Source organism: Dermacentor variabilis, chromosome 10 (genome assembly GCF_050947875.1).
Source record: "Dermacentor variabilis isolate Ectoservices chromosome 10, ASM5094787v1, whole genome shotgun sequence".
NCBI classification, from domain to species: Eukaryota; Metazoa; Arthropoda; class Arachnida; order Ixodida; family Ixodidae; genus Dermacentor; species Dermacentor variabilis.
Genome location: NC_134577.1, coordinates 45268245 through 45291233, shown reverse-complemented (window position 1 = coordinate 45291233; position 22989 = coordinate 45268245). Strand labels below are relative to the sequence as shown.

At 44.9% G+C, this 22989-nt stretch overlaps 2 protein-coding genes across 2 annotated transcripts; one reads left to right on the top strand and one right to left on the bottom strand.

Moving 5' to 3' along the window:
• Positions 1-14521: 14521 nt before the first annotated feature.
• LOC142560452 (heat shock protein 68-like) lies at positions 14522-16913 on the bottom strand. The gene has a single exon (XM_075672575.1). The coding sequence runs from the start codon at positions 16728-16730 to the stop codon at positions 14817-14819; it is 1914 nt and encodes a 637-aa protein (XP_075528690.1). The 5' UTR covers positions 16731-16913; the 3' UTR covers positions 14522-14816.
• A 498-nt stretch (positions 16914-17411) lies between these two features.
• Positions 17412-18390, top strand: LOC142560453 (heat shock protein beta-1-like). The gene has a single exon (XM_075672576.1). It carries the CDS (start codon positions 17650-17652, stop codon positions 18271-18273), a length of 624 nt encoding a protein of 207 aa, XP_075528691.1. The 5' UTR covers positions 17412-17649; the 3' UTR covers positions 18274-18390.
• Positions 18391-22989: the final 4599 nt, after the last annotated feature.

Here is a 22989-nt window from a genome sequence, read left to right as displayed (position 1 = left end):
TGCCGGAAAGCGAAACCAACGTCGCCGCGTCATGGCATGAGGGATCACGGAGGCTACAACAGCGCCAAACATTATTTTCCTATATTTAAGCCAGGTGAAAGCACCTCCTGGATGGTTTATTTTCAGAAAGGGCGCGTAAACTCAAAGATGCAGCTGGATGGGCTAGTGCTGCGAGTTCCTTATCCTTTCGCTCATTTTCTGCGCTATTTGTGCTCCACGTTAACTGAAACGTGACAAGAACTAGTGGCAACATCGCGGATTTGAGAGTGCCTTGTCTTGAGCAGCTTAATCTAAAAATCCAAAATAAGAAACAAGACAGGAGTCGCCTTCCGTAAATCAACACAGCCAAGTGATAAAATAATTCTGTAATGCATCAAGACAAAGGCGCACTTGGGCTGGGGCGCTCGGACGGCGGTCGCGTGAGAAGATGTAAAGGACGCGTTGGGAGCGTCGGATTTTGATACTTATTAACTTTGCGCATGTGTAAAATCAGCCGGACCCTTGGCTGATCCGCGTGAATGCATATGTGCCAAAGACGACGGTCATCATCATTAGCAGCAAGTGTGTCGTTCTGTCATCTGCTTCTCTCCATTACAATGACGCAATCTACGACGAACTAACCCAGGTGCCTTAATGCGTTCCAGCCTTCATAGCGTGCTGGTGGTTTTTCGACTTACTGTGCCCCTCATGCGACGTAGCACCGTACCCGTTTCATGTGTTACGGAGTCCGCTACCCTCCCACCATCGCTATTAGCAACCACACCGTTCTGAGACGACGTCCAAGCATCCTCGTCGGCTCTAGGGCAGGACTGTAACGGTGATCTCCTCCACGCCATCGCCAAGCTGACACAGCAGCTCCAGGTTATGATTAGCACCTTCGCACGCGTCAAGCGGTGGCGCCGTACTTCGACCTGCCACAGAGACGGGGTTCCGGCCCCTCATGTCTTGGGCCCTTTCTGCCTGCGAACGCCATCCACGCTTCCCTTGGCGAGGATATGCTACCAGGGGCTACTTGACCCTCCAAGGCACCAAGGGTTGCCGTCCGTTCTTCCTCTGTGGCAGAACCGGCTGTCGTTACTACCACAACGACCACACTGTACGTGAACGCGCCGCCCCTGATTCCTCTGGCAGCTGGATCGGCAGCCTAGTGGAGATGAGGCTCCGCGACTCATAGCAGTCGGATTTCGTGAAAATACCGGCGTTTCGCAGCCCTCAAGACGACGCCAACCGTTGAGTTCGCTATATCAACGCCTTTGGTGACCTTCATACTTGACCAGGCCACAATGGATGGCTGGTTGCAGCAAAACGCTACTGCTTTATCACCAATGAATGAGACAACTACGAAGGCGTCAAGCGGCGGTACTAGCCCTAAATGAGTGCAGATGATGGCCGCTTTTGGCCGGAGACCTTATGCCTGCTGCGAGTACGGCCAGCGTATTTCTGCGTACTGTGCTCCTGAGAGCTGCCACAACCAGGAATTGGAGACATTTCCTCAGGTTGCTTTTTTTTTTTTGCCATCACGGTGCGTATCGGCCATAAACATTCGAAATTGCCGCCATGACGTATGATATGACGTACAACTAAAGAAACAACAATAAAAGGAAGCCCGCGCACACACCCACGCACACACATATTGACACGTCTTCACCTCCGCGCTTGGAAACGCGGGCGCCTTTGTATCGACCTTATCTCGAAGACCGCCAGCAACTTGCATGATTGACGACGACTCGACAATTTTGCCGGACATCTGGCCAGACACATCCTCGGTATTCCGCATGAGATGTCTGGCCGAGGTAAGTCCTGCCGCGAAGCTTCTGTCGAACGTTTTTTTTTTTTTTTTCTGACTCGTTTCATTATTTGTTCACCACTGCGGCGGTGGGCTTGCGTATACGTAAGCGTTCTCTTTCATGAGTTTCCTATGGAAGCCGCGTGATGCATGGTTTAATACCAAGCTTTAACCTGGGGCCTATCTCCCATGCCAGCGACTCAAATACATGTAAAACGCAAGAATTCTTTTATGAGAAAGCAGCTGAACCAATTTGTATGACATTTCTTGCATTTAAGAGACAAAGTTCGATGATAATCACTGCAGCAAACAAAATTTTGATTCGGGACATGGAATCTTTCATAACTGTAGGAAATTAGTAAATTTTAAAAAAGGATATAGAAGTGCGAAGTTTAGAAATCTACAACTCGACATAAAAAAACAAATATCGAATTTCTATAAACTGCCTCCGCTAGAGCATCTAAATCGGACAAATTTAATCTATAGATTTACAGCTTACGTGAATTTCTTACAAGGCTTGAAAGGGTATCGCAAATGTCATATTCACAATTTAGTGGTATGTTTCTGGATGGCGTATGATATATCGTTTTTGTCTGCTTTAGATGTATCATGTGCAGTTTACGGAGTTTCAATGTAATCATTATTTACTGAAATACAGGGTTGTATACTTCATTTTTTGTTTCTTGAAATTTCGCACTATTAACGAATTACGGTAAAAAGAAGTTCGCAGCATAGAAAAACAATTGGCTTGATGAAATCAGTGCATTTTAAGTTTTCCATTTAATTTCAACAACACATCAAATGCCGTGCATTGGTTGCTCAAAAAGACGACTGCCAATTTCCTATTTATTTCGATAGGAGCGCCCGAGCTAAGCTTCCTTTTAATTTCGAGTTAGAAAACCATATTTGCTGGTTGAATATGTTTGTAAAGCAGCTTGGGAAGAAAGGGAGCAGGCAGAGTTGGTAATCACGAGAGAGTCTGAAGGGCTACATATCACCAAAAGCTTACTTCTGGAATCCTATAACGGTCTGATTAAATAATTTAGTAGATGGTACTGTTTCGTGCAACGGAAAACTTGAAAGCCCTACGTTACAAGGTGCAATACAGGCGTTCTGTTCTCTAATTATTCCTAATATACAGCTGGGATATTATCAAGAGATAACCCGACAATATGCGAAAAACGCACATCCTTTGTGCGACCTTCAGAATCCAGCGAAGTTTCTAAAGGGGCTGTTTTGCTCGAGCAGTTGCAGTAGAAATTTTGAGTGCCTGTAATGGTAATACACAGCTCAAAACTTACCCCGCATAAGATTTTGCAAAGTACGCACGCTTGAATCCCATTTCCTCCACACTGAAATTCAGTGCCACGTGTCCCGTTCTCACAAGACGCCTAAAAAAATTGTCCTACCAGCACGGCCTTGCCAAAGTGCATGTCCAGCGAAGCTATTGAAAACCACCACTACAACCGCAGAGAGGGTGGAGAGGGGGCCATGTAGTGCTTTATAGCTTTAGTATAATAACAATAGTAATGGTAATTTGGATTAATTGGAGTAATGGTAGTTTTGACAGCACGCCGGCCCCCATCGCGGTGCTGCAAGAACAACGAAATCAATTGCTATAGGCCTGTTCTTTTGCATACGAGAGCCCAGGGACAGCAACCACGTCGCAAACTGCCGTGGGCGCGGAAGATTTCGCAACAGTGGTCTTTACCGCGAAACGTATGCGGGCAGCGCTACATTCTTCGCATCGTTATCAGTAACGCCGTATTACCAGTTACGTAGTTCGGATGATTGTGTTGCGCTTGTTCTTTATTAAAACGTACCCTTTTTTGTGTGTTGTATGCGTGATTCCAAAGACTGTGTGCACTGGTCGCTTCACTTTGCTGACCGCTTGAAGCCCCTGCCTTACGGGGGTACGGGACACTGCACCCGGCCCTGTACTGCCGCCGTATCGGCCCACGTATTTTGCTGACGGACGGGGACACGAAAAACGCCGACTAACTAGAAGATACTTGCCTCACTGTAAAGCATGAGTATAATGCTTGTATAACGCCGTAATTACCACACATGGATTGAACTTTGCAAGCACATCTATGCGCCATTTCTAAAAATACGACGTCGTTGTCCAGTTCAGCTGATCGAGGAGAATGGCAATGCATACTGCGTGCTTCGTATTGCGTATGAAATAGGGAAATAAAGCAGAATTCACTAATTATCTGCAGAGCTGGTAATGAATCCGGAAAGGGCTGAGTTGGTGTTGTGATGAAGCAACTGCTAATTTTGTTTTTGCGACGATGGTGTCATCAACATCTGCATATTGTTTCCATCATGGATTCAGTGGGTTGTTTTAACTTAAAGTTAATCAGTATTTAAAATATCTGTCAACAGTTTCTGGTTCGAAAAACAATGGAACACGGCTATAAGACAATTTTCGTTCGCTTACCATCGACTCAAGCAAATTAGCCTTGAGTTTTGACACCACTTGCGATGACGTAAAAATTTTTGAGCATTCATCTGCTTACAATACGGCGAATAAGTAATATAATAAGTAATAAGTAATAAGTAATATACGGCGAATATACCGATGTTGTCCTCTCTGGCGTTGACGGCGGAACTTATTGGTGTAAAGAATGGCTCGTGGAAATAAACTCTAATCAATAAAAATTTATGCGCGTCACGCAGTACTTCGACATTATTATTTTTTATTTATTCATGAGTGAACCACAGCGATCTTAAGGTATTGTTGTGGAGGGCAAACATCAAAATTCTTGCCTTACACCACATTCGCAAGATGTGAATTCTAAGCGACAACAGCTCTAAGAAAAAAAGACCATTGAAAGAGATCAGTGCTCGACAGGTACTGCATAACTGCGGATGGCGTTGACGCGAACAAGCATAATGCGGTTCCTTCTGATGAGCATATTGCGATATAATTACGGAACCTTAAATGAAACATCTTAAGGAGTTGGCCGCTTCGTCGTTCAAACAAAGGGATCCAACCAAGTGATTTTCTCATTCCCCTTAAACGTATGATCTTGTCATGTCTACCCAGGACAAACCTCGTCGCGATGGATTAGACTTTTTCCAATACATTAATATGCGCACCACAAAAGGGGTCTCACACAGGGAAAGCGCCCCCAAAATTTTCTAAAACATATGTTTAAGCATATTTTAGGTCAATGCCAACGTGTTTTTCACTAAGTTGGAAGAAGCCACGGGCACGCCCTGCATCTTTATGTTTCCTTTTCAGTTAAAATTTATTATTCCTTAGGTGCAGTGAATTGGTCACATGTAGTATACAGACGAGGGTCCCAAACTCAAAGACTGCAACAGGACCTTTGGCATAACAATGTATAAAAGTGTCAAAGATGAGCGAGATGAGTAAAAAAACGACACACACAAACTCGCGTAGAATATAACGTAGAACATTTAAACAAGTGAAAAAACAATTGTCAGTGTACAATCGTATAGTACATAAAAATATTGGCAAATTTTGTATAATGATAGATTTCAACTTAGCTAGACATGTAAAACAGCTCAAAGGCATGATCAAATGCATGAAAGGATGGAGATTTAATGGTGTTGGTTAAAGCATTCCACAGTTTAATAGGCACGAATGACGACCTCATTATTCCGTAGTTAGAATGAACCATGGGCAATGAAATGTTATAGTTACATGCAAAACCTAGCATTATTATTATTGATGAGATTCTTGGAATCAATGAATGAAAGCTGCTTAGTAAGTACTTTTAAGTGCGGTGTTAACATGTTTTGACAAAGAGCCATCCTCTGGTAACAGAACAACGAAATATTTGACTAATTGATTATTGTTTTATTCTTGGCCGCTGAAAGAATAGTTATACCTGATTTTGATAAGCTTTATAATGATGCTAACATGCACACATTCATTTATGTTGAGAGAAACGCAATTAGTGACACACCATATTTCTATAGGCTTCAGATCGTCCACTAAAGGAAAAATCTGTCTCATCAGATACCCTCGCAAACAATACACAGTCATTCTGAAACAATAGTATCTGGGTATCGATACCATCACAAGTATTATTAATATAATCAAAAACAAGAGAAGCGGCACCAACGCGGAGCCGTGCAACAAACCAGACGTCAAAACAGGCCGCCAAATTTTGAAGGTTTCCATAGGCTCTCCCATACTTCGAACTTCGCACACAATTTGCAACGGGATTTTGGCTGTAAGTAACGGTTCCACTTGGATGAGATGTCGAGCTAAGCATGTAAAACCTATTTCTCCGGGACTTTTTTTTTTAAATCTGGTTTCTATGGTAAGCCATTAGTGAAAAACGACGCTGTGCCATAGAGAACGCGCATCTTTGCAGGAGCGACCGCTAGAGCCGGTGTTTGGCGTTGTCCCTAGTTCCTGGTATTCAGCTTCGATGCTACGGCAGGTGTGCCCTGCAACCCTCCGACATACAGTTCCCAGTGAACATTCATATCTGGCGGGAGCCGAGAAGCCAAACTAGCGTCAAACCAGCGGTGGAACACTTTTTGGAACTTACGTCAGATGGCAGCAGATTCTAGGCAACGCCTGCTTAAAATAATTAAGAACGCAGGTTCACGCGAACTAAAGTCCTAAAGTGGCACTGTCATGCGCCAGGTCATAAGCTGTCTAAGTGCAAGCCTGCGACACAACGATGCTTGCCAGCATTTCAACATTTTAAATGTAATGACGCTCTGAACCCCCCCCCCCCCCCCAGGAGGCCAATAGGAGTAAACAAGGCCAAACGAACGATCAGTTCATGAGAGAGCAGCTGGAAAACGAAACTGACCTGGTGATGATATGATAATGTAGAATCAGGGAGGCTATACCAGTGTAAAAATATCGTTTCCTAGTTTGCCATCAGGTAGCAGCACGTCCTGGATCGTTTCCTTTTAAAGATGTCGCATAAACTGAAACGTGCAACTAGCTTGGCTACTACTGCTAATTTCTCATTTTTATGACGGTTGTTCTCGCTTATTCTGCGCGTCATCTTGTGCTTCGCATTACCTGAAACGTGGAACTTACAGCAGCCGACTTTCGTGGAAACACCGGCGTTTCGCGGCTTGCAAGTCAACGCCATCCTTTTGGTCGCCTTGGATGGTCGTCGTGATTGGCCAGAGCACAAAAGATGGCTCGTTTCAGCAAACAGACTTTGTCCCCAAGGTACGGAACAGCTACGAAGGCGTATAAGTGTAGAGGCTTGAGCGAGTTGGTCGTGGTCACGGTCGTGGTTCACAACGCCCGTGTTTGTGTAGCGCATGAAAGTAGGAAAGGAAGGACCAGTAAAGAGCGCTCTTTACTCGCCTCTGTCCTGCCTTTCCTACATTCGTGCGCTACGCTAACACCACCGTTATGAACTACGAAGGCATCAAGCAGCGGTCCTGGCCTGAATGAAGGGCAGCTGATAGCTGCTTTCGGATGGCTTCCTTGTGCCTGCGGTGTGTCCCACCAGCGCAATTATGCGTACGGCAAGAGTGGAAGGTCTCTCCAGTACGCTGCTCCTCACGGTTAGAGCTTCGATGTTACGGCAGGTGTGCCAGAGAGCCCAAATTGAAAGTTCAAATATGGCGGGACCGAGTAGCGAAGCCAGCGTCGGAACCCTTTCTGCAAATTAGATCGTATCGCAACACATTCTGGGCAACTTCCGTTAAAATAAAATACAGAAAGCAGGTTGACGCAAACTTATATACCTTAAGCGGCAGCATCAGGCGCCAGGTCGTAAGCTGCATAATTGCACTTATATGGCACAACGACGCTTGCGATCATTTCAACCATTTTAGCGTATTGACTCAGCTCTGGAAATCTTTGGGAGCAAATAATGCAAACAAGTGGAGACGGAAATCGAAACCAGCGTCGTGGCGTCATGGCAATGAGGAATCATGCATGCTATAACGGCGTCAATACACTTTCTTTTTTTAGTTTCTCGTTACAAAATGCGCGTAAACTCAGACGTGCACCTGGTTCTGCTAGTGCTGCTTATTCGTGAATATTATGGCAACAATTCTACCATATCTTGCGCATCATTTGGTGCTCAAATACATAAGGACAGGGATCAAATGCAGCTATTTTTTTCCGTCATCAACGCTTCTTCATTTAAATATGTTGTTGATTGTTACCATTCATTAGTAAACAATTGGTAATATTGCATTTCCTATATCTCCTTCACCACTCTCTTCCGTAATTTGTAAGGCACAAGATCGCTTTTGCACTTACTCCACTTAATAAGGCGTTTGCAGCACTGCCGAAAGAACGAAGAGGGCACAGGTAATACCCTTCCGCAGCGGAAATCAGGTCCGGGCGTAAACAGTTGTGTGATCAGGGGGGAGGGGAGGAGGCACAACGGGCACATCGCTCTCCTCTAAACTTTTTGGTTAGTATGCAGCCTTCCGTGACCTCCTTCCTCACCACTCGCTCAAAGGAGGTGCAACCCCACCACGCCCCCGAAAAAAATATTACATGTCACGCTACCGACCCCACACCTAACGCAGGGAGTTTAGACAGTACCAGCGTATAGAACACCTAGAGTCAGGAAGCAACACCATCGACGGCGCATTTCAACTCGCAGTTTGTAGGAGCAGTACATTCCACACAACTGTCTCTCCAAAAAGACACCTTGACTGCAACGTACAACGAACTAATAAGAACGTCACGAATTTGGGAGCACCTAGCCGTAAACTGCATAATTTAGCACCTGTGAAGGAACGAGGCCTGCCAAACATTCCAGCGAAATTAGAAAAGATACAGGAATCGACATTCAAGTGCGCCTTCATATCCTGCGGAGACGAGAAGCGAAACCAGCGCCGGAACACTTTTTACGAATTACGTCAGATGGCAGCACTCAATGGACAATTACTGCTCAAAAAAAAATAATAATAAAGAAAGGAGCTTGACGCGATTTAAAACCCCTAGAGCGGCAGAATCAGACGCCCAAGTCCTAACCAGCGTGATTGCACACCTCTGACACAACGAATTCTGCGCGTATTTCAACCATTTCAACGTAGTGACGCTTTACTGGAAGCTTTTGGGACTAAACGAGGCCAAGCTAGCAATGAGTATACTCGTGAGACGAGCCGGAAAGCCAAACCAACGTCGCGGCGTCACGGCGTGCAATATCACGGAGGCCATTATGACGTCAAAACGTTGTTTTCTTAACTTTATGTCAGGCGGCAGCACTTCCTGGACGGTTTCTCTTTACAAAAGGCGCGCAAACTCAAACATGTAACCGGATGGATTAGTGCTGCGAGTTTCTTATTATTTCGCTTATTTTGTGCGTTATTTGTGCTCCACGTTAACTGACACAAGAAAACAACTAATAGCGGCATCACGGATGCGAGAGCGCTTGGTCTTGAGCAACATAATATACGACCTCTGAGAAAATGGGGCCTTCCAAACTGCCAAGTGCCGCGTCTTCAGAAATTAGAAGCGAGACTGGAATCGGCTTCCGCAAGTCAATAGAGCAAAGTGATCAAACAATTCTGCAATGCATCTCATGAAGACACACGCTGACTTGGGCTCAGGCGCTCAGACTGCGGGCGCGTGAAAATAATAAGGACGCGTTGGGAGCGCCACATCTTTATATTTATTTCTATATGTATTAGCATTACTAATCTCTTCAAACATGGCCTTGGCGATATCCCAAGAAAGACCCGCCTACCTATTCCGATTGCTTAAAAAATCTGTTGGCGTACCACAGGCCACAAGAGGAATAGGAGTGCTCAGTGTCGAATTAGTAGCGAATTTTCAGCGATACAGAACCTACGCTCTACACGCGGGTCTGTTCAGAATCGCATAGTAAGATTCCATTTATCTGCCTAATCAATGATCATCAGCATTAATAAACTAAAGAAGAAGCATGCCGAGTTTCTATCGCTTGTTTTCTTCGTCAAATCGCCTGCATATGTTCCGCCATTCTACCCTCGAATATTGCATCATCAAGAGCTCGGCGCTTGTCGACACATATAAGCCAGAGAGCAGCCTTCTGCTTTCGGAACAGCGTCAAAAGCTTACGGACTACAGAATCGTGGGGGAAAAAAAGTTGATAGTTGCGCGCCCTATAGGCTCGCAGCGCGGCGTTCATATTTACAGCATGTGGTGGTTCAAAATAAACACCCACTTTGCATAGCTTTACTGGCTACGTTGTTTGCAGAACCTCTGCCTCGTAAACTTTTGACGGCGACTGTGCCTTTGAGCACCTGCATTTTTCTTTTCTGCACGCATAGGTTTTTATGTTCTTTTTTTTTAATGAATGGCTTTCCAGCCAACGCCACGCAGTACGGCAGCCTGGCTAATTTTCAAAACAGTGATCGCAGACATGATGTATGAAGTATAACTACTCAACTCCCGTGTAATACATCATTATTAGCCCAACTGAGGTATCATAAATATGTAGACGAATAAAGGATACTGAAATTGCCTGTGAAATTCTGCTTAAATGTCAGGACGACTTCAAAACCTGGCCTGCTCGCCTCGTGTGCCCACCTTAGCTTTCTACGAAATTCAAAGGCCAGTATACAAGGGAGAAATAGCCATTTCTTACAGCACTATTGCAAAAGAGGCAATTTGTAGCTCAGTGGAACCATATTAAAGCCTCGGCTTCCGTTCTGCTACTTAAGCACAACAAACGACATCATTAGGTTTTATTTAGAGACAGTAGAGAAAGCGATAAACGGTATTCAGTGGGCGTTGGTATGATCATGACAAAACCACCGTGCGGATATGGAACGTAAGTGATTCTGATAAAGGAATATTTCTAACAAACCTTCACATTCCTTTCCCATGTTTATTTTTTTTTTTTTTTCAATTGTTCAAACCATTTATGAGAAGGGCCGAAGTAAAATTCACCGACGATTACGATGCTGCCTGGTGCGAAATTTGAGCGCAGCAGTACACGCGTTTTCATTTCGCGATATACTGAGGCAAGGAAGTTGAGAAGAGACATGTAGAAGAGCCGGCAATCATCGACAATTCGACCTGTGGGTCAAGCGCGTCGGCTTTTAAACACGACTTGCCGAAGGCCCCAGTGTAAATGCTGGTGCCGCTTGGCATCCAGAAAGTACTGCGCATACAGTCAAATCAGAAAACAATCGCAAGCCATGACAATCGAAACGAAACACGAGCAGAGGATAGCACGCGTAAACGATGATATATATATATATATATATATATATATATATATATATATATATATATATATATATATATATATATATATAGTACGAAACTTGCGGTGTGGCTGAGACCAGATACGAGTACGCATCTAGCCATGATCTAGCCATAATCTAGCGGTCGGGCATGTCCGCATGAAAGCAGATTGCCGCGTGCACGTCACAGAAGGGGCCGCTCTCATTGGTGTCCGCCGCAGACAAAGTACTACGCAAACAAACAGTACGGTAGTGCACTCAAGGTAAAGTTTAACGTTAGATCACCACTCTCGTGTTGGATTAAACGTTAAAGAAGTGAAACACGCACCGTCAACATCCCCGCTAATTATCGCCAATCAAAGCAAGTCGCGCAGAAAGCTTCGCTTACATCGATTCCCACAATGCGTGGGAACTGCGTAATTTTTCTGGCACGTTTGAAACAGCATAATTAGAGTCGTACAAACACGCCATTCCGGTGCCATATAGCTCCAGGGGCAAAAAATATTCCATAATAATATGTTCATGAATCTTCGCCCTGGGAAAGGAACAAACATTCATAAGAAATGGTATCTGCGTTTGTTGCCTAAAATGGTTTATATCAATCAAAATAGCGAAGAAAATTTTGCGAACACGTTCGCAGTTCATGAAACCAGCCAGCTATATTATTTATTTATTTATTTATTTATTTGCGAAAAAGTCGGGGCAGATAAAAAGAAATAAAACAAGAACCGCAATTAAGTGACCTCCATTTCGTAAAATGCAATCCGGCGCAAAACTGCCAAACTAAGCGGTGACAAAGATCTCAAAAAAAGAAAGGCCCCATGCAGCAGGCCTCGAACTTGCCAATCCACGCTCTTGGTATCAGCGATATTGATCTGCGGCAGTTCCAGACGGCTCCGCTATTGTTTTGTTTGTTTGTTTGTTACAGTATCATGCAGCCCGATATAGCAGTGGAAAACGCCTATGATGAACCGCAACGCCCAACCGGTGGTACTTATTTTATCCAGATGAATGTGCATCTAAGTCTTGTTTATGATGAACTTGTTATTCAACCGGACTGGTATTACACTTTGCTGAGTGCCTATCTTTACCACCCTTCTACAGGGGAACCAACCTTTCCGTACAAAGCATGAATGCCGCCTCTTCTGTGTATGCCTGTCATTCTGCCCCCGTTTTATGCGCATATATATATATATATATATATATATATATATATATATATATATATATATATATATATATATATATATATATATATATATATGCTCGGCTATCGCTTTGATGAGCTGCAGTGGCGCGAAGCCAGGTTTATATGTCTACCGCGGTGAATTCCCCCGCCTTGTTATGAAAGCTCCCATTATATGGAGCGAGTTTTTTCGCATACCAAGCGCTGCTGCTGGAACCGGGTGTAAGATAAGTCACTGAAGTCGCTAAATCCCACAGAATATACCAACCGACGCAGTAGTCTGTCGCAAACCGTTCTGCTTCTTCTTCTTTATTTCCCTAGTCAAAAAAAGGACGCCAGATTTGAACATTTCCATAGACTCCCATACTTGGAACTCCGCACAAAATTTAAAACGGATTCTTGGCCGTAAGTAACAGTACCGTTCACATGAGCTAAGTGCGTAGAACGTACTTGCCCGGGACATTTTTGACAGCTGGCTTCTATGGTTGGCTATTCGCGAAAAGCGAATGTTTGCAGGAGCGACGTACCGTTACAACCAGTGTTTGGGCATGTCCCTAATTGCTACGGCAGGTGTGCCTTGCAGCCCTCCGACATAAAGCTCCCAGTGAACAACCAAATCCAGGGGGTTCTGCCAGAGCCAGGGTGCAGAACGCCTAGAATCGGGAAGCGAAACTAGCGACGGTGCATCTCAACTCTCCTTATTTCCACATCCCAAGCACGTCTCAATCTTTTCTACCCATAAAGGGGCGTTAACTGAAACGTGCTATGATATACTAGCACCAACATTACAAATTTGACAACGCCAGGTCGTAAACAGCATAATTTAACGCCCGTGAAAGACCGAGGCCTTCCGGTCCGCCCAGCGTGACATCTTTAGAAATGAGGAACGAAAGAGGAATCAGCTTTCGTGAGTGATCAGGACAAAGTCGTAAAATTTTACTAATAGCCCAGTCACGCGGGGGCATTGAATTGCGATTGCCTCATTTGCGCAAGCTGCGGTAGGGAGCCAATCAAAATTTAAATATTTGATGGCGTTTGAAATTGCTCTCTACGGCCGGGGGAACCAAGTAACATTCATTCATATCTGGCGGGAGACGAGAAGCGAAACCAGCACCAGAACACTTTTTGTAACTTACGTCAGACGGCAGCACCTCATGGGCAACTACTGCTTATAAAAATATAAAAAGGCAGCCTGACGCAATTAAAGCCCCTAAAGTGACAGCATCAGGCGCCAGGTTGTAAACGGCGTAATTGCACGCCTGTAACACAACAAAGCTAGCTCGTATTTCAATCATTTTAACGTAGCGACGCTTTACGGGAAGTTTTTGGGAGTAAAGAAGGCCAAGTGAACGGTAAGTACTTCTGATACGAGCCGGAAAGGGAAACCAACATCGTGACTCCATGGCAATATCAAATCACGGAGGCCATATTACTATGGAAACATTGTTTTCCCAAATTTACGTCAGGCGGCAGCACCTCCTCGACCGCTATAGGGCGCGTAAACTCGAACGTGCGGCTGTTTGGGTTAACGTTGTTCGTTTCTTGTGATTTCGCTTAGTTTGTGCGTTATATGGTGCTCCGCGTTAACTGAAACCTGAAAAGAACTAGTGGCAACCTCACAAATTTGACACCACCTGGTTGTGAACAGCATAGTTTAACAACTGTGCGAAAACGAGGCCTTCCGAACCGCCAAGCTCAGCATCTTGAGAGTTTAGAAACGACAGAGGAATTGGATTCCGTGAATCATCAGAGGTAAGTCATAAAACATTGCTGCAGTGCATCTCAGGAAGGCAATAAGGCGCACTTGGTCTCGAGTACGCGGGCTGCGGGCACGTGCAAACAAAAAGTAAAGAACGTGTTCGGAGAGTCGGGCCTTCCATGTTATGGCCTCCTGCATGCCATCAACATCATTGCAGTATGTGCAGAGGGGGGTGTTCAGCTGATGAGCATTCACACTGTGATGAATGCTCATCTTCGCCGAGTACTAAGTATAGCGTAAATTTATGGCAGACCATGCAGCTTCCGTGCAGCAGAATCTACATCCAGCTATTGCAAGACCAAGGTCCTTATGCCACTGTTTCACCATATGAATAGAATGGCAAATAATATGCCCACCTGCCGTGTTAATACTTCAAGAGTTGTATCATGGTGATTTTTAATAGCTGTAAGGTGGTATTAATACTTACCTATGCCGTGCACCCTTGAACATTAGTAGCTGATGCAGCGCTACTACTAATAATATACTATAATATGCTAATAATAATATAATATACTAAGCGAAATATTTTTTGGGGCCATAACCGCACGATTAGCCAAGTAAGCCCAACAATGTGGAAACTGAAGGGCAAGGCTTCATTCAACCTTCCGAATGAAAGCAAAAAAAAATCATGCGAACAAAATGCCGTTTATTGAAACACCACAAGAAAGGTACAAGATTTTATATACAATGGCAAGAGGTGTTCATTATAAAGGTATCGCATGGTTTTATCACAGAAAATGTTATTTACTCGAACACCACAATAAAGGTACAAGATTTTATGTACAATGCCAAGTTTTGGTCACTATAAAAGCATCACATGGTGTTATCACAGAAAATGCTGTTCACTCAAACACCACATAAAAAGGAACTGACGACTAGGTATTCACAGGTTATTTACATATTAACTAGCTATAGGTGCTGTCCATGACTTAGTCCACTTCCTCCACAGTGGGCCCCGTGTGGTGAGGTGTTGACCCGTGCTTCGGTCCTTGCGGTTGGTGCAGTTTGCTCATGATGGGCATGCAAGCCTGCTGAAGTTCCTTAAGACGATGCTCGTACTCTTCTTTCTCGGCCAGGTTGTTGCTGTCGATCCACGAAATGGTTTCACGACACCTGGACAGCACAGAGTCCTTCTCTGACGATGACAGCTTGTCACCGGATTCTTCGGCAGCCTGCTTGATTCCATAGACGTAAGACTCTAGGGAGTTCCTGGCAGCCACCCTCTCGCGCTGAGAGTCGTCTTCCTGCTTGAACTTTTCGGCCTCGGCAAGCATACGTTCGATATCCTCCTTGGAGAGTCGACCCTTGTCGTTGGTGATGCGGATGCTCTCCTGTTTGCCAGTGCTCTTGTCTCGGGCTGAGACCTGCAGGATGCCGTTGGCGTCCATGTCGAAAGTGACTTCAATCTGCGGAACTCCTCTAGGTGCTGGTGGAATGCCATTGAGGTTGAAAGTTCCCAATAGATGGTTGTCTTTAGTAAGAGCACGTTCACCTTCGTAAACCTGGATGGTGACTGCAGGTTGGTTGTCCGAGTACGTGGTGAACGTCTGGGACGTCTTGCAGGGAATGCGCGAGTTTCGCTCCACGATGCGGGTCATGACCCCGCCTGCCGTCTCGATTCCCAACGACAGCGGCGCCACGTCAACCAGCAGCACGTCGCGAATGGTGTCGCTCGAGTCGCCGCTCAGCACGGCTGCCTGCACCGCGGCACCGTATGCCACTGCTTCGTCTGGGTTGATGCCCATCGAGAGTTCCTTGCCATTGAAGAAGTCCTTGAGCAGCTTCTGCACCTTGGGGATTCGAGTAGAACCGCCCACGAGCACGACGTCGTGGATCTGCGACTTGTCCATCTTAGCGTCACGAAGGGCTCGCTCCACGGGTTCGAGTGTGCTGCGGAACAGGTCCATGCAGAGCTCTTCGAACCTGGCGCGGGTGATCTTGCTGTAGAAATCGATGCCTTCAAAGAGCGCGTCAATCTCGATGCTTGCTTCGGCAGAGCTTGACAGCGTCCTCTTGGCGCGCTCGCAGGCGGTACGCAGTCTTCGAAGAGCTCGAGCGTTTACTCTGAGATCCTTGCGGTGCTTCCGCTTGAACTCCTGCACGAAGTGCTCCACCATCCGGTTGTCAAAATCTTCGCCTCCCAGGTGCGTGTCACCTGCCGTGGAGCGCACTTCGAACATGGAGCCCTCGTCGATGGTCAGCACGGAAACGTCGAAGGTGCCGCCACCCAGATCGAAGATGAGGACGTTCTTCTCGCCACGCAAGTTCTTATCGAGGCCATAGGCCAGCGCCGCTGCCGTGGGTTCGTTGATGATACGCAGCACGTTGAGACCAGCGATGGCGCCAGCATCTTTCGTGGCCTGCCTCTGAGAATCATTGAAGTAAGCTGGCACCGTGATGACGGCGTCGCTCACCTTTTTCCCCAGATACGCCTCGGCAGTCTCCTTCATCTTGGTCAAAACCATAGCGCTGATCTCCTCCGGGTTGAAACGCTTGCGCTCGCCTTTGAACTCGACGCTGATCTTCGGCTTGCCTCCGTCGTTTTCCACCTTGAAGGGCCAGTGCCGGATATCGTCTTGGATCTTCGGGTCGTCGTAGCGGCGCCCGATCAGCCTCTTGGCATCGAACACCGTGTTCTCGGGGTTCATGGCCGCCTGTGCCTTTGCTGCATCGCCGATCAGCCGCTCCGTGTCCGTGAAGGCTACGTAGCTCGGCGTCGTGCGTTTGCCCTGATCGTTGGCGATGATCTCGACGCGACCGTGTTGGAAGACGCCCACGCAGGAGTACGTGGTGCCCAGGTCGATGCCGATGGCGGGGACGTCTGATTGCATGCGGCTAGGCATGATGAGTGTTTTGTGACAGATGCGTTCTGCTTCAGAACTATTGCTCTCGTGATTCAAGTCACAAGTCTGGCGGGAGCACCATCGGCGCGCGATTTATACCGTTCGCGCACTTTTCTACAAACGCCCAGAAGCTTCGCGAATCACTTCAACCAATCAGAGCAAGGTAAAGTGGTGACGTCATGCGAACCGTTGTGCGATTGGTCGACCGCACGTAGAAGCCTCGAGAAAGCTCTCGCGTCGTCTGCTGCTGCTTACAAAAAAAAAAGGAAAAGGCAGTTATTTGCCACTTTGAAGAAAATACCAGGTTTTTAACAGCTCTGTACGTAGAACCTGACGGAACTTTTTAGCTGTTTCATGTACAAAATTGGAATCGGGGAATACTTACTGAGATGAATGATCCGCGGTACAAGAATGTGTAGCAGACGACGGGGGCCTAGGCACCGAGGCGAATAACAAACACAACTGAATACGGCTAGTTGCCTTGAGGTTCGGTCATTAATGCTGCCGAGAATGTGCGTGAATGACAAGTTTTATTTTCAGCGTGTTTTGTGGCAAGCAATTCAAAGCTACCTACTGTACACTACAATTCCCAGCTCGCCGAAATGATCGGGATGGTGCGAGAATATTCGAGAGTCTACGCGATCGTTTAGAGGTGGGAGAGAGGCCGTAATAGGGGCGGTGACGACATGTGACGTCCTTATCCTCCTCTCTGCTATTCTAGAAGTTTCGCGTTCTTTCCGTTGCGTCGCCACCTCGCGTATAAATCGCGGCGTCGTCTGCTCGCCGTCAGATTGAGTTGTACTATCACAATCGAGTTGACGTACGACCGAGCTGTGAACTTGCGTTTGCTTTGCTTGTTCCAGTTCTTGCTTGAAATCCACTGAATTTCTACGGCGGTGCCGCTGCTAACTACTATATCATGGTGCGCCTGATGCTGTACCCGCTCTTCAGCGATGTGGACGATCGGTTCTGCCCCCTCGAGGCTCTGGACCAGCTAACTGGCCCAATGCGGTTCGCGGTGCTTCAGGCGGACAAGAAAACGAAGCACACGACTACGGATCGCAGTTCCAGCTGCCTGTGTCTCCGTGGCGCCGCGCAACCCGGCAGTCCTCGGAAGCGTGCGCAGAGCCTCGCTGAAGAAGACACGAGAAGCGATTCACCAGACGACTCCAAGTTCGTTTTGAACTGCAACGTTCGCGGCTACAAGCCTGAGGAAATCTCCGTCAAGGCGGTCGACGACTGCATCGAGGTGAGCGCGAAGCACGAGGAAGAGAGCGAGGACGGTTCTAGCTACGTGAAGCGCGAGTTGACCCGGCGGTTCACCCTTCCCGAAGGAGTGAAAGCCGAGATGGTCACCTGCGCCCTGTTGTCGTCCGGCATGCTGGCCATCGAAGCGCCCAAGCCGGAGCCTCCCAGGAAGAAGCCGAGGACGATTCCCATCGTAGTTGAGTCGTCGAAGCCGATCGCGGCGGTGGCAGACCAGACTAATAAGGCGACAGAAAAACCCGAAGAAGGATCCGCTGAAGCTGCGCAGGCGTCGTGAAAAGAACAATCCTGCATTTCGTATTGTGGTCGTCTTTAGGATCATGTCTTTCCGTTCGCCTCCACATACCGCAACTTCACCATCAAGCATATTGCAAAGTCAAATAAACGGGTATTTCAACCCAAATTGAGGTAGCGGCATATTGTTGTTTATTCCTGCGCTTGACCGTAAAGCTGTTGCTGGCGGACAGGCTTCTAATTACTGTACGCACTCAGCTGCAAACATTTGCGGAATGTGGAATTGGAGAAAAAAAATCTAGTTTGTTGTAGCGAATGCATCCTCTTAATAATTTTGAGCTGTCGACGTATTTAAATGTTGTCTGTGGCAGGCTGCATATTATCCTCCTTGAGCTGGCTTATCTGAAGCAACAGAAATTACTAGCACGACAAACCGAAACACATATTCAACTTATTAACTGAAGTTCAGTAATGAATTTCTTCAATAAATACTATATACGGCAAATATTGCAATTTACGACTTGTAACCGGCGAGTTGGCAAGACGTATCCACTTGAAATAAATTTCCAAGATGACTTTTCAAGATAGTATTTCCCAAAGCCCATTTCTATGAATAAGGAGATAGCAATCATGCAAAATAATAGTGTTCTTTGTCACCGTAATGTATCTATTTTAGGCACTTGTTTCACTGTCTGCCTTTAGAAACTGCATTTATATGGTGATTTGTATTTGTTTTATTCCCATGTAATGGTCAAGCATGTGTAGCACAGACAGTTATATTAGTGTAATTACTACGAGCATAGTTGTAACCACAGAAAATTTCTAGGTTTGTACATTATATATCCCCTTCAGTACCAATTAATAATGTCCACTCAAAATTTAGTTCCATCATATTTACTGTACATTCGGAATTGCACAAACCATGCAGCTTGAGAATGAATTATAAATTGTCAATACTTCAGTGAGCTTTTTCAGGTTTACAGAAAGTGTACCTTATGTGAGAACTGTTTATATAAACGTTGAAGACAATATAAACTATTTTGTGTCTAGTATACTTGGAAAGCACCTTAGATTTAGACACTTGAATAGATGCCTGATGTAAAGAAATTGAAAACAATAAAAGAAAGGAACTCACTACATGAAGACAAGCTGACACTGCAAGGGTAAACATCGAGCCCTCTACCTTCCAACTTATTTTACCAGAACACTTCACATTTATTATTCAGACTTGCAGCACAAGTCCAATCAGAAGTGCTTCAAGATGTTTGCCACACATTTTAAATATACTTTTAATCATGGCTTTTGACTTTGATGCACTACCTTTGCATGCGCAACAGTGCACATAGCACTTAAAGGGTATATAAAGGAGAAAATTAGGGCTAAATGATAAAAAAAATAGAAAGAAAAATGAGTGAAAAGATTTACTGCTACGTTTTTATGCGGCCTAGTGCACATATAGTTTGGCAACATTTGCACAGTCCCGAAACTTATAACACAGCAGTGCATTAAAAGCCCTTCATGCAACACAGGTCGAGACCAGGGTTAAATAATGCTACCTTCTAAGACTGTACAGTTGTCCAGCTTGTCAAACAAGGTGGATGGCACTGTTGTTTGCAATCAAAAAGGGCAACACTTGCATTCTTGTGAAGCTTATCCTAGTAATCTCTCTGCGCCCATAAACATCGTGAACACACGAGCCATTCCAATGAGAAAAAGAGTATGTGCATTCATGAAGACCGGTTTAAACAAATCAAGCAGTATACAGCGCACGAGACGCAAGAAGCGAAATGAAAGACAATAAGCTTGCAGGTAGAAATACTGTGTAAACTGTGGGAGCAGTGCAGTGTGCAGCGAAGTCATGAACGGTCCGTTATGGACAGGTTGAACTTAGGTGAGCTTAATTATTTGCACCCAAACAAGGTCAGGAATTATCCGAGTAATACATCATGTATATAGAACCTGGAACTTTTTTTTGTTTTGTAGACATTCCTATATAGTGCGTATCAACATTCCTTTGCAGTAAAGTATACTTATTCATCCAGCACTTGGAAATTGTAGCATATAACTTTCCTATTTCACCCACTGCAATGCATCAGTGTATTTGTGCTGCTAAGGCCACAGGTTTGATTCCAAGCTATCATGCCCACATTTTGATGAAGGTGGTTTGCAAGAATGCTTGTGTATGAATGCACAATAAATGCACAATTGTGCATGATAAATGAAGCCTCCAGGTTGTCAGAACTAATATCCGGAGCGCTACACTGTGAAATCTTGCCTAGCTTTGATACATTAAAACAGGGGATCAATCATTCATTGCCACTGCCTCATCTACTGTCAGTAGAGCATCTAGCACAACACTTAGAGCAACTCTTCCAGTTGTCTACAAGTGCTATATGTACACATGGAGTATACTGGCATCAATACATCAATAATTGCTGCAAGCTGCATATGTATAGCTTTAATAAGCTAAGTGATACTTACTGTTACGTGAAATTGTTACAGTCTCAGGACAAGTGGCGAAGTTTTCTTTGCTTAGCCCACCAAGGTTTCACATCCTTCCATTTGTCGGTCACTATCTCACCACATGTAGTTGTGGATTAGTATAAACATATGCTTACCAAATACGAGCCACAGCAAACCGGTCTATAAGATCACTGTTGACCTACAAAGTAGGGCCAGGGAGCACAGTTCTTTTGTGCATAATTAAGCAATAAATCATGACATAAAACATGCATATTTAATGTCACCTCATAGCTAGGTATGTCTAATGCACACAGACCGAATAATGAAATAATGCATAATATTGAACAGCTTCCTTGAATTGTTTTAATATTTGTCCTACTCCCCCTTGGGCCACTGCATCTGTTCCCGTTTCGAGCTGATTCCCTAGAGTGGGTTCGTGCCACTGTGATACAAAGAGTATAGACGCGTTAAATTTATGTGGATGTGTGTATTGTAAGAAAAGGAGTATAACAACATATGTGTTGTTATAGCACACCAGGAATGTGCCCCCACTGAACTTTATCTGTTTATATACAGACCGTCCCTCCCACGCCCCCCAAAAATATTTCTGACTATGCCATTGTTCATTACATCACCGCATCGACATCTCACAGTGTGCATCTATGTTCACTGACGTTTGCATTTCAACATAAATTGTGAAAGGTGTACAGGTCATAAACATAAACATTGCATGGCATTAAAGTCATGAACTCCACAGTGCACAAACATTGAATCAAATTACAGATTGCATAAAATAAATTGACAATTGTACATGCTGCATTTAGTTGTATAGCTTTTAACTAAATGCTTCATGACCGCTTTCCTTCACATAGATTCCGTAACTGTTAGATCAACATAATTTTTTACTCAGTCTGACGTTAGCAAACTTCTTTAAATAGGTATGGTAACACTTGGTTGTTCTACTCATGCTATGAGCAATATCAATGTATATATGTATCTCAAGAATCATGGAATTCTCTGCAGCAGTTGACACACATCCACTAGCTGTGTATTGACAAAGTTGGTGCATTCTGTATGTGTGGTAACGATCACCACAGAGTTTCTCGCTAGTGAGAAATTCTACGACTACCACAGCGGCGAATTCCTGTGACACTCACCTTATTATAAAGAATGAGCTGGTGCAAGAGATACTCTCAGACTGCATAGCATGCCCTTCACAAGGTGTAGTGGAAACATATTTGATACTATATAGGGATTAATGGGAGGAGGAGTGGGTGTAAGGGCTACACTTATTTCTCTTCATATTGATAAAATGCCCCCCTTGTACGAAGGTGGGCCATATCAGTCTGGCCATGCGCATTTCTTATGATCCTTTTGTGCCAAAATAATGAGTGCTATTGGTTTCATTGTGGATTTATTTCTTAACGCATGGACAACACACACACCTGTAGTACGCTTGTAGTCTTCAACACAATTGCTGTCACCGCTGTTTAGGCTCATTTCGGCAGCATCCTCATTCACGCAAATGACATGCTTTTGAAAAATTAAGACCTTATTTATATATTCAGCTGTTGTCAACACACAAATATCATGCTTTGTAAGTCCACTACTCAATATTAATGTTTCAGGTTGCTATGGCACTATTGCTTCCTTGATGGCTGTAGTATCCCTTGTCATTGACAGCTACCTAAAGAAGAACAGTGACAAAGAAGATTGCTACTTAGCAGAACTGCACTTGTGTTATCTGCATGTTCCTTCATCCATGCAAGCTTTCAGCTGCATTCTACTTCCGCCTCTGTAAGGCCAAATCAAAACGCGCCAAGCATGTCAATGCGCTCTCTTGTCCGTGAGTTCATAACTTGAAAGATTGCTCAGTGGCACATGCAATTGGACATTAATGCTTTCGTAGTCAGAACTCATAAGAAGTGCTCATCATTAACAGAATTTTTAAAAAAATCGCCCTTGCCAGGTAGCCCAGTTCTACTTCTTGAACTAGATTACTTTCTGACGCTGACAATTTTTGCATGAGAAATTGACATAAATATTTGAATAATTAACATGATTGTGCTAATTAACTGTTATACTAGGTACGTCGCACCACATATTGCAATTTACAAATTGTAGCCAGTGACTTCTAAAGTCTTATCCACTTAGAACAAATTCTGAGGAAGATACCAGATTCGAGATATGCATGCATTCGCAAAGTTTGCAACGAAATGCATTGGCGTCCGAATAACTTTTGAGGTTCACTGCATAAAACGGTGCTTGGATAAAACAGTAAATGGAACAACGGTGC

Coding starts and splice junctions, on each gene's coding strand:
- LOC142560452 (XM_075672575.1), bottom strand. CDS start 16,730: ATGCCTAGCCGCATGCAATCAGACGTCCCCGCCATCGGCATCGACCTG.
- LOC142560453 (XM_075672576.1), top strand. CDS start 17,650: ATGGTGCGCCTGATGCTGTACCCGCTCTTCAGCGATGTGGACGATCGG.